The 12974-nt window shown below is 31.8% G+C and overlaps 1 protein-coding gene across 14 annotated transcripts in view; it reads right to left on the reverse strand.

Moving 5' to 3' along the window:
* Positions 1-12974, reverse strand: part of LOC119636819 (disks large 1 tumor suppressor protein) — a 57751-nt gene that overhangs the window by 12996 nt on the left and 31781 nt on the right. For 8 of the 14 annotated variants that reach the window (XR_005247187.1, XM_038032469.1, XM_038032544.1 and 5 more), the window contains 8 exons: positions 12121-12687; positions 11636-12017; positions 10532-10619; positions 7885-8098; positions 7409-7825; positions 5274-5376; positions 4570-4644; positions 3419-3463 (listed from right to left, as the gene is read on the reverse strand). Coding sequence is in view for 13 of the 14 variants with exons in the window: in XM_038032469.1 (XP_037888397.1) it covers positions 3419-3463; positions 4570-4644; positions 5274-5376; positions 7409-7825; positions 7885-8098; positions 10532-10619; positions 11636-12017; positions 12121-12687 (1891 nt within the window). In the remaining variant the exon portion in view is untranslated. Of the gene's footprint in view, positions 1-3116; positions 3146-3418; positions 3464-4569; positions 4645-5273; positions 5377-7408; positions 7826-7884; positions 8099-10531; positions 10620-11635; positions 12018-12120; positions 12688-12974 lie in introns of those variants that run through there. The other 6 variants (XM_038032519.1, XM_038032503.1, XM_038032557.1 and 3 more) reach the window with 5 other exon arrangements.

The following is a 12974-nucleotide window of genomic DNA, read 5'->3' on the forward strand; positions in this document are numbered from 1 at the left end:
TTTTTTTTTTTTTTTTTTTTTTTTTTTTTTTTCAAACTAGAGAATAAAAAGTAAACGCAAATTACTTAAACAACAAAATAATAAGAAAAAAAAAAAGAGGAAAATTAGAAAACAAGCCATATCTCAACTAATTTAAAGTTACTTCAAAAAAAAAAAAAAAGAAAATCAAAAACAAAACCTAATTAACGAAAAGAAAAAAAATTCAACAAAGTATTTCTTTTGCAGGCAAAGATGTCTGTTGAGACTGATTGGATGTAATGGTAAGAAGCCATAGAAATTAAAACTCAAATGATAATTAAGAAATACGCGATTTTTTTTTTTTTAAAACCAATTATATATATACATTTTCATTTATTTGCTTTTATGAGAGAAAGAAGAAAAATTTCGTATTGCCACACCTACCATACAAGATCGATTAATGGATATATTTTGGTATTTTTTTTTTTTTTTTTTTTTTTGGACTAAGCGGTATACGCTTAAGCAAAAGAAAAGCGTTATATGTTTATTTTAGTAATCTTTTTTTTCACTATTATCGGGCAACTTGTTCACTCGTAAAATGGTGATTTAAACTAAACTCTTATTGAAAGCAAACTTAAATTTCTATGAATTAATCGATAAATCGATTCAATTTATAAGAGGAGCAAAAAAAAAAAAGAGTCGCTTATGCAATGAGTCTAATTGTGTTAGTATCGTAGACGTTCTTAATTATAATTTTTATGATTCTTGATAACGTGCTTCAGCTCTCCCTCTCTATCCTCAAAGAAAACTCTCTCTATACCCTTTCGACGATGATGATGAACCGATACATTGATTCCATCTGACTGGATTCTATAAGATCAGTTGTACCTCTTAAGAGGTTACACACACCATTGCATTCTTTTCAGAAAATTAACTTTTTTATTGATTCAATAGATGCTTTGAACGCTTTAGAATATCAAAGAAAAATTCTTTAACTGGAAGGTTTTGTCTCCCTCTAACGCTACCTGCTTCAACTGAGAATGTTTCAGGAGCTTGCAACTTGATATGTTTTGCCGTTGACCTTTTATAAGAGATGAAAGTTTAGATAGTTCATGTTCATGTTTCGAACGAAAGGATATTAGTGTGGCTACGTCAGTACAAATGGGCATATTACTGAAAATGTGGTTCAATGTTGTTGCAAAAAAAGCGACCGCAAATGTATCGCGCTAATTTTAGCAAGAGCTGCACAAGAGCCAGTAAACAAAAATTTAGAGTAAAAATATTGGAAAGAAATATTTGAACATGGAAAGTCAATTTCTTCGCCCTAATAGAGCAGACTGACGCTATGTAAAACGCTATGTACCTTAATTCGAATGCTATCCTAACGATCACTTTTTTAAAGACTTAACTACATGCATAAGAACTTTCTCGAATATTATGACTATATACAACTTTTCTTTCATCCCGAAAAAAAAACCCTGTTTTGTAGCAACATCTCTACCCATCCTCTTGTTTTCGCTAAATATTTGGGAAAACGCCACCTCACTGAATTGTATCAGTAGGACAAGGGGCGAGCTTAACAACTCATATATGGTATGGCCACGTATGGTGATAACATGCTCCCACTCATCTTTATTATGCAAAATTAGTCATTAAAAACCAGAATAAGGAAAGAGTTTTGCTGGAGTATGGCACATATATACGATATGTAATTGCTTGGAATGGATCGAGATAGTGTTAGAAAGATTTGCAGCATGTTTGCAACATTGGGATTTTTTGTTAAATAGCAATCCAGACAAATGTCGAATCAAATCTTTTGCAGACTCTATTAAATATTTACATCTGCAATATGACCCGTACTTCCGGCAGCAAGTTGTGGACAATAATGTTTTTAAAATTTTAAATTGATTTTTTTCTTTCTTTTAGCTTTTCTGCCCGTTTAAGACAAGCTTACAATCGGTCGGACCGCGACTACTTTTTCTTTTTTTTTTTAATTTGATCAGTGGATAAATAAAACAAGTTTCAGTCTTTTACGGACGAACGTGTCTAAACTGAACTGATTCAAATTGGCATTAATCGGAAATATTCGTTCCTATAAAATCTTCGAGGCGTTCGATGCGTTTCTCAAAATAAGACCAGGAAAGCAAAACGATAAATCTGATTATACTCTCCTCATACTTCTTTTGAGTAGAAATTCTTAAAAAACGTTTTTTTCCAATTTTGACATTTTTTTAAAATATTTCAATCCATCGCGCAATTGGCTAACGATATGCTAGATTTCTCAATACCTTTCTAACTTTCTTGTCTAACACATCAACACAAGGCAGGTTATCGTACATTTCGAAAAATTTTCGTATAGTAATTATTTTTTTTGGTATTTTGGACAGCATCGCAATAACTATGAAATAAATGAATATAAATGAAATTATCAATAGAGTTAAAAATTAAGTTAAAAATGGAAAAATTTAACCCATAATCTTTCTTAAACCTTTTGTTCGATTCGTTCGTAAATTTCTAAACATATTCCCAATTAGAAGGCATTTGAAGGTAGTCCTTAAATATGAATGAATGAATGAATTATATATGTATTGTATGTATAGATTAAATATGGATTTTAAAATAAATTACTTTTTCCTTAATGTATTGTAAATTGGAAAAGAAATAAATATAAATAAAGAAACAAAGATCGCAAGGAGAGAGTATGTATATACACGTTATGAAAGCGGTCTATATAAATATATATAAATAATATTAAATATATGTTTGCGTAAATATGTATATGATAGTATATATGTGATTAGTATATATATATATATTAAGGCTGATATGATTAGAGAGCCAATTAATCACAATGTCACGTAAATGTTAAAATTAAAGTAATCAAAAAATATAACAAACATAAAAAATAAAAAAAAATAAAAAGAGAAATTAACAAAGGACTTTATTATTCTTGCCTAGGTTTAGTAATATAGCATGTGTGTGTGTGTGTATCTATGTTAAAGGGTAGCAATCTGTTTTTTAATTTTCTTTGGGTTTTTTTTTTCTTTTTTTTTTTTTATTTATATAAGGTATAGAGAGTTTAAAAGGTTTGTATAAAGACAAAAACAAATAAGAGAGAGAAGAGAGAGAGAGAGAGAGAGAGAGAGAGAGAGAGAGAGAGAGAGAGATAGAGAGAGTTAGGTGGGTACTTAAAATAAAAAGAAAACAGAAAAAAGTACATAAAGAAAAATACAAATAAATGGAAAAAAAGAAAGAAAAAAAAAAATTAAAGCTACATCCAAACATATGAATAAAACTTCTATTAAATAAAAAAAAAAAAAAAAAAAAAACTAAATCAGATTTTGCACACTTTTCTAAGTTTTTTTTTTTTTGGTTATTTTTTTTTATTATTTTTATTATTATTTTTTTTTGGCTTTATTGCACAAACATTTATAAAAAATGAAATAGAAACATTACATACCTCCTTCAGCGTTGGCATCGTCTTGTGTGTAGCAAAGCATAAAAGCTAGAAAAATTTGAAGAAGAATTGTAGGAAAGAAAGAGAGAGAAAGATAAAAAAAAAAAAACAGAATTGATTCGGTATGGCTTTTCACAAACAAAGAGATAGGTAGAAAGACGACAGCAAGTAGAAAAAGATTACAAGGATTTTGGAAATTTTTATTATTATTTTTATTTTTATATATATATATATTTTTTTTTTCAATTGAATAAATGATAACAGCGGAGGCAGTAAGAGTGGGAGAAACGTATAACGTATAGTGGAGAGAATATGAAGCGAGAAATAGAAATAGATAAAATAGAATAAGAAAACGAAAAAGGGAATATGATGAGGAGACGGGAAGCTTATTATGTGTGTGTTTAGACTAAGTCCGCTAAATATTATTAATAAATTTTACTTTCGAAACCCTAAGAAAGAAGAAAGCAATCTAATCAATTTTGGGACATTGTTCAAATTTTTAATATTTATATTTTGATGAGATGAGGATTTAAGAAATGCTTAGCTTTGCTGCTAAAAATGTACTTGCAACACATGTTTCCTTTTAATTATTATTAATATTATTATGATTATGATTTGAGATAAAACTGTGATGAATAAATTAGCGAAAATCAAAATAATTAAAGAAAGGAAAAAAAAAAAAAAAAAAAAAAAGAACCAAATATGTGTGTTGCATAGTGTTACACATAATTATACGATAAGAGTGAAAGAGCAAGGTGTACACGCGCTTTTAGACGATACCAGAGTAGAAGACAATACGTTTTTAGAAATATATTATTCAAGTTTCTTTTTATGAATTTTCGTTTTTTTTTTTTTTTTATTATTCTTTTCAATAAAGTTATTGCACTCTAAATTTGAAAATGAAAAACTTACAATTTTGAATAAAAAAAAAATTAATTTGTTAGACGTAGACTGTGTTAAAATTAGCTAGAAAAAAAAAACTTTAGTTAATCACCATATATTCACCAGATTAGTTAGTTTGTTTTTATTTTGTCTAAATATCTCTCCTTATGTATAATACTCAATATGCTTTTTACGCACTTACATAAGTTTTATAAATAGAAAAATTATTAGATATATGTGTATATAGATATTTTTTCTGCAATTAGACTTACGTTGTGGCTCGTTGGAATCATTGTTATTTAAATTGTTAACATCTAACTCACTAGTGCTGGCCGCAATTCCATTCGCTTTCGTTTTTACACGAAAAGTTGAATGAGGTGATTGTTCAGTTTTTCAGTTTTTTTTTTTTTTTTTTTTGTACATTTAACGAAAATTCCAAAACACACGTTTACATAATTCGGACACAATACGTGGCGTAAAGTAACGAACATATGTACGGATGGGTGGATGGTAGGGATGATGTTTGGTGTTTTTTTTGTTTTTTTTTTTTTTTTTATCATTTCATGATTATGGAAATTGATTGATGATATTGAAGACACATTTAACAAACGCACGTTCATGTTAAGTTCATGTTTTGTTTTTTTTTTTTTTTTAAATGTAAAATAACAGAAAACAAAAAGTTTCAAATAATTATAGACATTTGCATAAAAAACAATTAGAAAAATTAAATATTAAAAATATTAAAATTATTAAAAATTATCATAAGGGTGTAGTAATAAAAAAAAAAAACATATGTTTTGATTTTCCTTGAAGTGCAAGTAAATTGTTAACAACGACTGTCTCTAAGTCTTAATAAATCCTTTCCATTTCTGATTAAAGCGAACTGTTGTCAACATTTCTTTTTTTTTTTTTTTTTTCTTTTTTCTTTATTTACAAAAGCTATATATTTTTATTGAAAATTTCTTTAGCTACTTACGCTCTTGATCACTTCCGTCTTCGTTACGTTCATCGCGACTCTTCATAAATGGGAATTTTCGTGAAAATGTGAAATTTTTCTTTTTACGATCTAAAGTTGATTGCTGGAATAAGGAGAATGAGATTGAGAAACGTAAGAACAGAATCTCTTTATAATAATATAATTAATAATAAATGAACACACACGCTTGCACACACACACACACACACACACACACACACACACACACACACACACAATAAATCTTTACAATATATTATTTTATATTTGGCATGAATTGCACTTTGCAACACGCACCGATAACTCCTATATATAACGCACCATATCATATCATATGCTATCGTATCATATGACCTAAGTGTTCATATTATTTTGTCTATCTCCTAACTGCTTACATGATTTTGCTTATGCCCTATAATGATAGGTACTTGCATGTACATTGATTAGCGACATCTATTAGTTTAAATCATAAGGTAATGCGAAATATTAAAATTGCATTTTCAACATTCATTCATTAAGTAAATCTATTACGACAATCTTAAGAAACCCATTCACATAAACGCCGAAGTGGAATATTCATAGTCATAAAGTTTTACTGTGCATATGGAGGGATCAGCAAGGTGTAATATATTACGAGTTGCTACAATCGAATGAAACTCGTGCTCAACATATTCGCCGAAAATAGCGCCTTCTGATTATCATTTGTTCGGATCGATGGCTTGACTGCCACGCGATTTCGAAATGTTGAAGAGCGAAAATGGATCAATGATTGAATCCCTGCCAAACCAATATCGGTCTTTCGATACGGTTTCCCCATATTACCCAAAAGATGGCAAAACGTTGCAGAAAATGATGGAAAATGTTTTGTACCAATTGTTCAAAAATTTTTGATCAAAATATATGCAAGCAAAATGACACAGGGTATCAATTTGCTGTTTTTTTTTTTTTTTTTTTTAGTTTACTCCTTTTTGGATTTACTTATATCATTGCAGTCGACAATAGTCGATCTTCTTTTTTAGTTCTTTTAATTTAGGTATTAGGTCGGTTGCATAATTTTGTTGAAATCACATATCGTGCAAGTCGAAATCATCGAACATTTGCATATTTCTCTAACTTTCTCCATTGACGACAATTTTGTGTTTCATCCACAATTTAGCTGAACATTTAGCTCACATCATTTTTATCTATTACCTGTACATATAGTGAACGTTTCAATTTTATATAAATTTGAAGGACTTGAAGGTGTACTAGTAGTTTCGTAAAAACGATTGAGATAACATTTTTTCGACTTTTCTCAGTGTGTAAAATCAATTGGATAAGAGCTTCTATCTTTTAAAAAATTGTTTAACAATCTCTTCCTTCGTTGTTCATTGCCGTAATCCTATTGAGAAGATGCTTAACTTTTAGTCCTTACGTACAGCTGAAGATTAAATGTAGAAATATAATTTAATAATGTCATGAAAGCGTTAAGAAATTAGTCCATAGGCATTATGTTTATTTTTTAATCGAATTGGGAATGCAACCATGCATCGAGTTGCGTTCTTCTGCGTAACTAAAGAACGGATCAAAATTATATCGAAAAAAAAAAACAGAGAAAAAACTATTCCTTGTAATTGCCTATATAATCGCAACTTCCCACAAAATATTTAAGAAATCTCTCCGTCAAATCCTTTTAAATACTAAAGCCAACCTTAAAATAATACAACGAATTATTACTTTTCACTTAAACACGCTTATAGACTCATTAAGAGACCACTAGGTAAACTAGGTTTAAAGTGGTGTGAATGACATAAAGTACTAATTATTTTTTGATTTAAAAGTTTCCCGGCGCCCATTAATGATTTGCGTAGTCATATGCCTTTTTAGCTTCATATGCATCTTTGTTCACGATTCATTTCAAGTCGCACTAATTACCTTGCCCATAACAATTACATACAGAGTACAGGTAGATAGAAAAATAGGTGCGAGCTTCTATTTTGCGAATATGGTTCTACTGCTGTAAAATATAATACGAGGAATATGGGATATAATCCTGTCAAACGGACTTCGTTCGATGATTTCCAAACGAAGGTAGGTAAATGCTTATTTCATGTAATCATTTAAAGTAAATGCAATACATTTATATATTTACATACCTTATCTATGTTATTGTTTGCATTGACTGCGTGACCCTGAAATTTGACGCTTCGATCGCGTGCACGCATTTTACGTTCCCAACGTCTTTTCGATGGTACAATACCGATTTGCTCATCTTCATTGTCACCTAAGACACGACGCGCCTGCCACCATTCATCGTCGGACGCATTAGTTACATGTAAAATATCTCCATGCTTAAAGGGCAAACCTCTTGACGGTAGACCGTCATCACGATTTGGATCGTAATCGAACAAGGCTCTCACGTAAAGCGATCGTTTTTGTGTTGTGCGCAACAGGGTGCCGGTACCAGCGGCAGTAAGTGCCGCCTGTTGTTTTAATTCTTGTATTCTCGCTTCGAAACGATTATAATCTTCGGGTCGATATTGCGCCACCAAGGTAACAATTCCACCGGAAGTCTTTAACGTATAATAAAATTGCATTAAACTATATTAAGTGTATTTCATTTGTCCCTTACTTTTAAGGCCTGCGCGGCTTCTTCGTGAGTGGCATTTCTCAAGTCCGCATTATTCACATTCAGCAACTGATCGCCACGTTTCAGTTCGCCACCTAAATCAGCAGGACCACCAGCCAATATAAATGAAACGTATATGCCTTGACCGTCTTCACCGCCCACAATATTAAAGCCCAAGCCTTGTGGACCTTTTTGTATGGTTATTGTTCGCGGTTCCCTGCATACAATAAAAGAATATAAAATGCATATAAAATTCCAATGAACTTTCGTTCAGCTACGGACTGAAACAAATTATATTATAAATTATTTGCTGATTAACTAACTAACGAATGAATGAATATTTCATTCCACTTTTTTCCTTTACATAACACGGCTACCAAATGGGTTCTTGTCGCTGCCGCAATTTAATACGATTTATATCACTGCTCATATCTGAAAGCAAGCGCTCTATAAATTCATTGTTCATTATTATTATTTAAGCTTTTCTCGCCAACATTGCTATCAAAACTTTATTTCTTTTCGTTTTCTTATGTCGTCTTATGTTTTCTCGCTATTATCATATGCATGACTTGTCGGTAAAGTTTGCCAAATTTGAAAAAAAAAGAAAACTTATAACTTAACTACACTCACACTATTCGGCCATACATTTAATAAAGCCATTTAATAATAACGCAACTATATCCATAGATATCACGCCGTTTACCGTGATTAACCTTTAATAATGTGACAGGAAAGAAAGTGTTGTGTAACTTTTGACAAAGCGCTTTGAACAGCGTTGGATGTTTATTTGTTTGTTTGTTGTTGTTATTGTTGTTGTTGTTGTTGTTGAAAAATACCCGTTGTATAATTTAGTTGACAAGGCATTATATTGGACCACCATAATTACTTGGCTAAATTGAGATAGGTTGATTGGACATGTGCGTGGATGTTGCAACAAAACTCAACTACCCTAACAATAATGTGTTAACTATGTGTGTACCATTTGTAATCATAAATCGATATTTTACTTAGAATGCCTTTAACCATTAATTTTTCACACACTAAACCCGCCCGGGGGAGGGGGCTTTTTTTTTTTTGTTTAAATAACTATAATCTCAAGCTTTGCCCCTTCTTTTTTTCTTCTTCTTAAATTACCGATCCTGACATCTAATGCGATACAATCAATAGAAATATTCGGCAGGACAGTTAAAATTTGGGATGTTGAACCATCATTCTTAGAGCGCAATACACACAAACAGATATGAGTGGTTTAAAATAATCAAAATTTCCCCACCTAAGTTCCTGCACACTTCGGTCGATTTCGAACTGAGGTTGTGCAGACGCCCGTGATCACAAAAATTAAGTTGAAAAGCAAAACGTTTGTTGTATTAGCGCTTCTTCGTTAAGTTCACAGTTGGGGAGTGATTCGTTAGCCGATTGCAACAATAAATTGATAGCTTATGGGAAATATTGACCTGAAGATTTGTACAAATAATCGAGTCGCCCGGGAATGTTTTCCGGTTGTCGGGAATCGCGATTACGAGTTCAAACCTTTCACAAGGGGAACAAACTTCTTGTCATTCTGATTTTTTCTACCTTCCTCTGTCTTGAAGCCAACTATTTAAAAGTCAACTATATATGTGTATGTCATAGCCGGGCAAGGCGAACCTTTACATACTGTACATCATTTCGCTTAACTTATAACCCCACAAAAATTATAAATTATTTTTATGTAAACGCATAATACGCATGAAAACCCTCTTATCGGTCGATACTCAAACATCAACGGGCTCTAAATTTAGCAAACGTAATTTAATTATGAAAGCTTTTATCATTTTTCCGTTGCCCTTGGGCAGACAACATGCGGACACACAAGCCTAAATCAATTTGGAAAATGATTCTAAATCGATCGGTATAATAAATGCTATGTTTACCTCAAGTGCTCCTGTGCATTGCAATCGCACGCATAAACTTAATACATCCCCATACCACGAGGGTATCAAAAGCGGAGAGTTAACCCTTTATCAATATAAAGCATAACTGTACACTAAACCACTTGTAGTGCAGGTATATTAAGTTTGTGCGGATCTATGTGATACCCAGAATAGCCAACTTTTATTATGTCGAGTCAGAATTGTCTTGTGAATTCAATCAAGTTTGTCTGTCCATCTTCCCATGTAATTGCAAAAATCAACCTACGGGTCACAATTTTCGAGATATGTGGACAAAATTTGACACAATAAGGACCTCCTGCCCAAGGACAAACACTATTTGAAATGATTTGGATCGGATCATTTTTATGATCGCTTCCCAAACAACGGCTTATGGAATGCAAAACCGTTCCATTACGATGCATAAAAAAACCCAGAAAGACTTGAGATACATGCGCTTTTTTATACACCGATATATTCAGCAACACTTTCTCAATCGATGTATACTTGTCTGTTCGTCTGTCCAACTTGTGAATCACAATACTTGAGATGTTTTAATGAACTCTGTTACACCGACATGTTTTAGCCCAAGGGCGAATGCAATTGAAAATGGTTTACGCCTTATTTTGAAAAGTGATTATATGGATAACTAATTCAAGCGAAGTGGTGTAGGATATTTATTTAATGTTGGACCAATAGACCACTGTAATGCTTTTACTTGTTAATTAAGATTTACTCACCTCGTTATATCTTCAGTGCTAACAGCACGCGGAGTACCAGGAGGTACGGCAGCCAAAACATTCGATGATGCATATCTGGACGCTGGTTCTATAAATCGTATTGAATTTTTTTTTTTTTTTTTTTGGTTTTTTGTTTTTTTTTTTTAATTTTTGGTTTTTTGTTATAATATATATATTAGAAAAAAAAAAGAAGAAATCAAAACGACAAAACACATACAAAAAAAGTGAAACAAAATTGAAAACAATTAAAAGAACCGATTAGTGGCGATGCTAAAAGCTGTTGTTGTTGGTGTTGGCAAAGAAAGATAAATAAATGAAGAGTTTAAGAGAAAATATTTTTTGATAAAACACAGAGAATAATAAAAATGTTCATAAAAACAATATAGACATTTATTATAAACAAACCACTCTTGTATGCAGGCATGCCAGGTAGAGAGACATTTAAAAGAATAAAAAGGGAGAAAACGAAAAAGAAAACGTGCACAACCAGTAATAATTTATAGTTAGGGAACTTTTGAATTTTTTAATTTGTTTTCTTTTTTTTTTTTGCGCTTAATTCTTAAATATCAAAGATTAACAGAAGAAACATTGAGTGCAATAACTTTTTTTTTTTTTTTTTTTTTTTTCTTGTTAATTTATTTAATAAACGCGATTTTTTTGTCATAACAAATAAATATTATTAATTTTTTGTTTTTCTGTCCTTCATTGTACAGCTTTTGCTTTTCTCAAATATGCAATATAAGTTAAAATTAAAGGCAAATTAATAAATAAACAATAATTGCATAAAAAATTATATGAAAATTAAAAGCCCGCGCGATATGTGTAATTTAATCAGAGACAATTGCTCTCTAGTTTCATAATATAATTGTTGTTGTAATTTGATTAATACTTCAATATGCAAGCAAGCATACAAGTGTAGCTCTATTTAAATGAATGGTCAAGGAAACGAATTAGACATTGACAGAGAGAGAGAGAGAGAGAGAGAGAGAGAGAAAGAGTGGTAGACATAGTAATGTAGTAGTTAAGTATGTGAAGAATAGAGAGTTTAAAGCTTAGCTGGCCATATAAAGAACATAACAAATGAAAATGTTAACGAAAGCTTACGAGGCAAAGGTGACTGGGATCTGGAGGCTGATGCAATTTCGGCTACAGCAGGATTGGATGAGGAGGCTACTGTGTATTGTTGGTGGTGTTGTTGTTGTTGTTGTTGTGGTGGTGGTGGTGGTAGTGATGGTAATGCTTGTTGTTGATTGATATTGTTATTGGTAGTGGCTGTGGTGGAGGATGAACGAGCATAATCGACAACTGACTGTCCTACAGTATTTACCGCACCTGTTGAATGTGAATTAACCTGACTAAAGTGTTGAGTTTGCGTTACACTCATCAAATGCTGCGATTTGCCAACAATTAATGTCACTCTATCAACAACGGATTTCAATGTGGCGACCGCCTGTTCATGTGTAACATTTTCTAAATTTTTCTCTTCCTAAAAAAAGTGTTAACAAAAAAAAATAAATAAATAATTAAAAAATAAAAAATTATTGCAATTTAATCGTAAATCTTGAGACAAATACTATCAAAATATTTACCCCATTTGCTTTGACTCCGATTAATTTATCGCCAATAGACAAGCGTCCGTCGACAGCAGCGGCACCGCCATCCATTATTTTGGTAACATAAATACCATTATCGCCGGGTATATGCTGATTGCCAATGCCGCCAGCTATAGAAAAGCCCAAACCTTTAACACCTTTCACAAGATCGATTTCAATGGCCTTGGGACCCGTTGTTTCAGAGCTCGCCGCTATCTTAGGACTTGTAGTTAATGCACCCGTGCTAACACCTCCGCCACCACCATCGCTACGTTTCCTTTTCACGTGCAGTTTCACAACATTTCCGGCTTTCTTTAACGCATCTACTGCCCCGGCATGTGGCACATCCACCACCGATACATCATTAACCGTAACAATAATATCGTTAACGCACAAACGACCATCGGCTGCGGCTGCGCCGCCCGGTATTAATTTTGTAATATAAATGGAGGTATCATTGCCTATATGAGGATTGTCGGTGCCGCCAGCAATTGAAAAGCCCAAGCCCGAAGTGCCGCGTTCCAAAGTTATGTCTTCGTATTGCCAATTTTCGTCGCCGTTAACCTTTAAAAGATTCAAAATTCAACGAGATGAAGACGATTATCTTAAAACATCGCATTTATATATATATAAAAAAAAAATAAATAAATAAATAAAAAAAATAAATAAATAAATATATTAAACGTAAAGTTAAGTGTTAACTAGAAAAGCCATAAAAAAAACTTAATAATAATAAATAAATAAATAAATAAATAAATAAATAAATAAATAAGGTAAGACAAATATTTAGATAGACAACACCTGCTCAACAAAGCTTCAATGATGAATGAAAAGAAAGCAAAAAATTAACA

This window comes from Glossina fuscipes, unplaced genomic scaffold (assembly GCF_014805625.2).
Source record: "Glossina fuscipes isolate IAEA_lab_2018 unplaced genomic scaffold, Yale_Gfus_2 0, whole genome shotgun sequence".
Taxonomy (NCBI): Eukaryota; Metazoa; Arthropoda; class Insecta; order Diptera; family Glossinidae; genus Glossina; species Glossina fuscipes.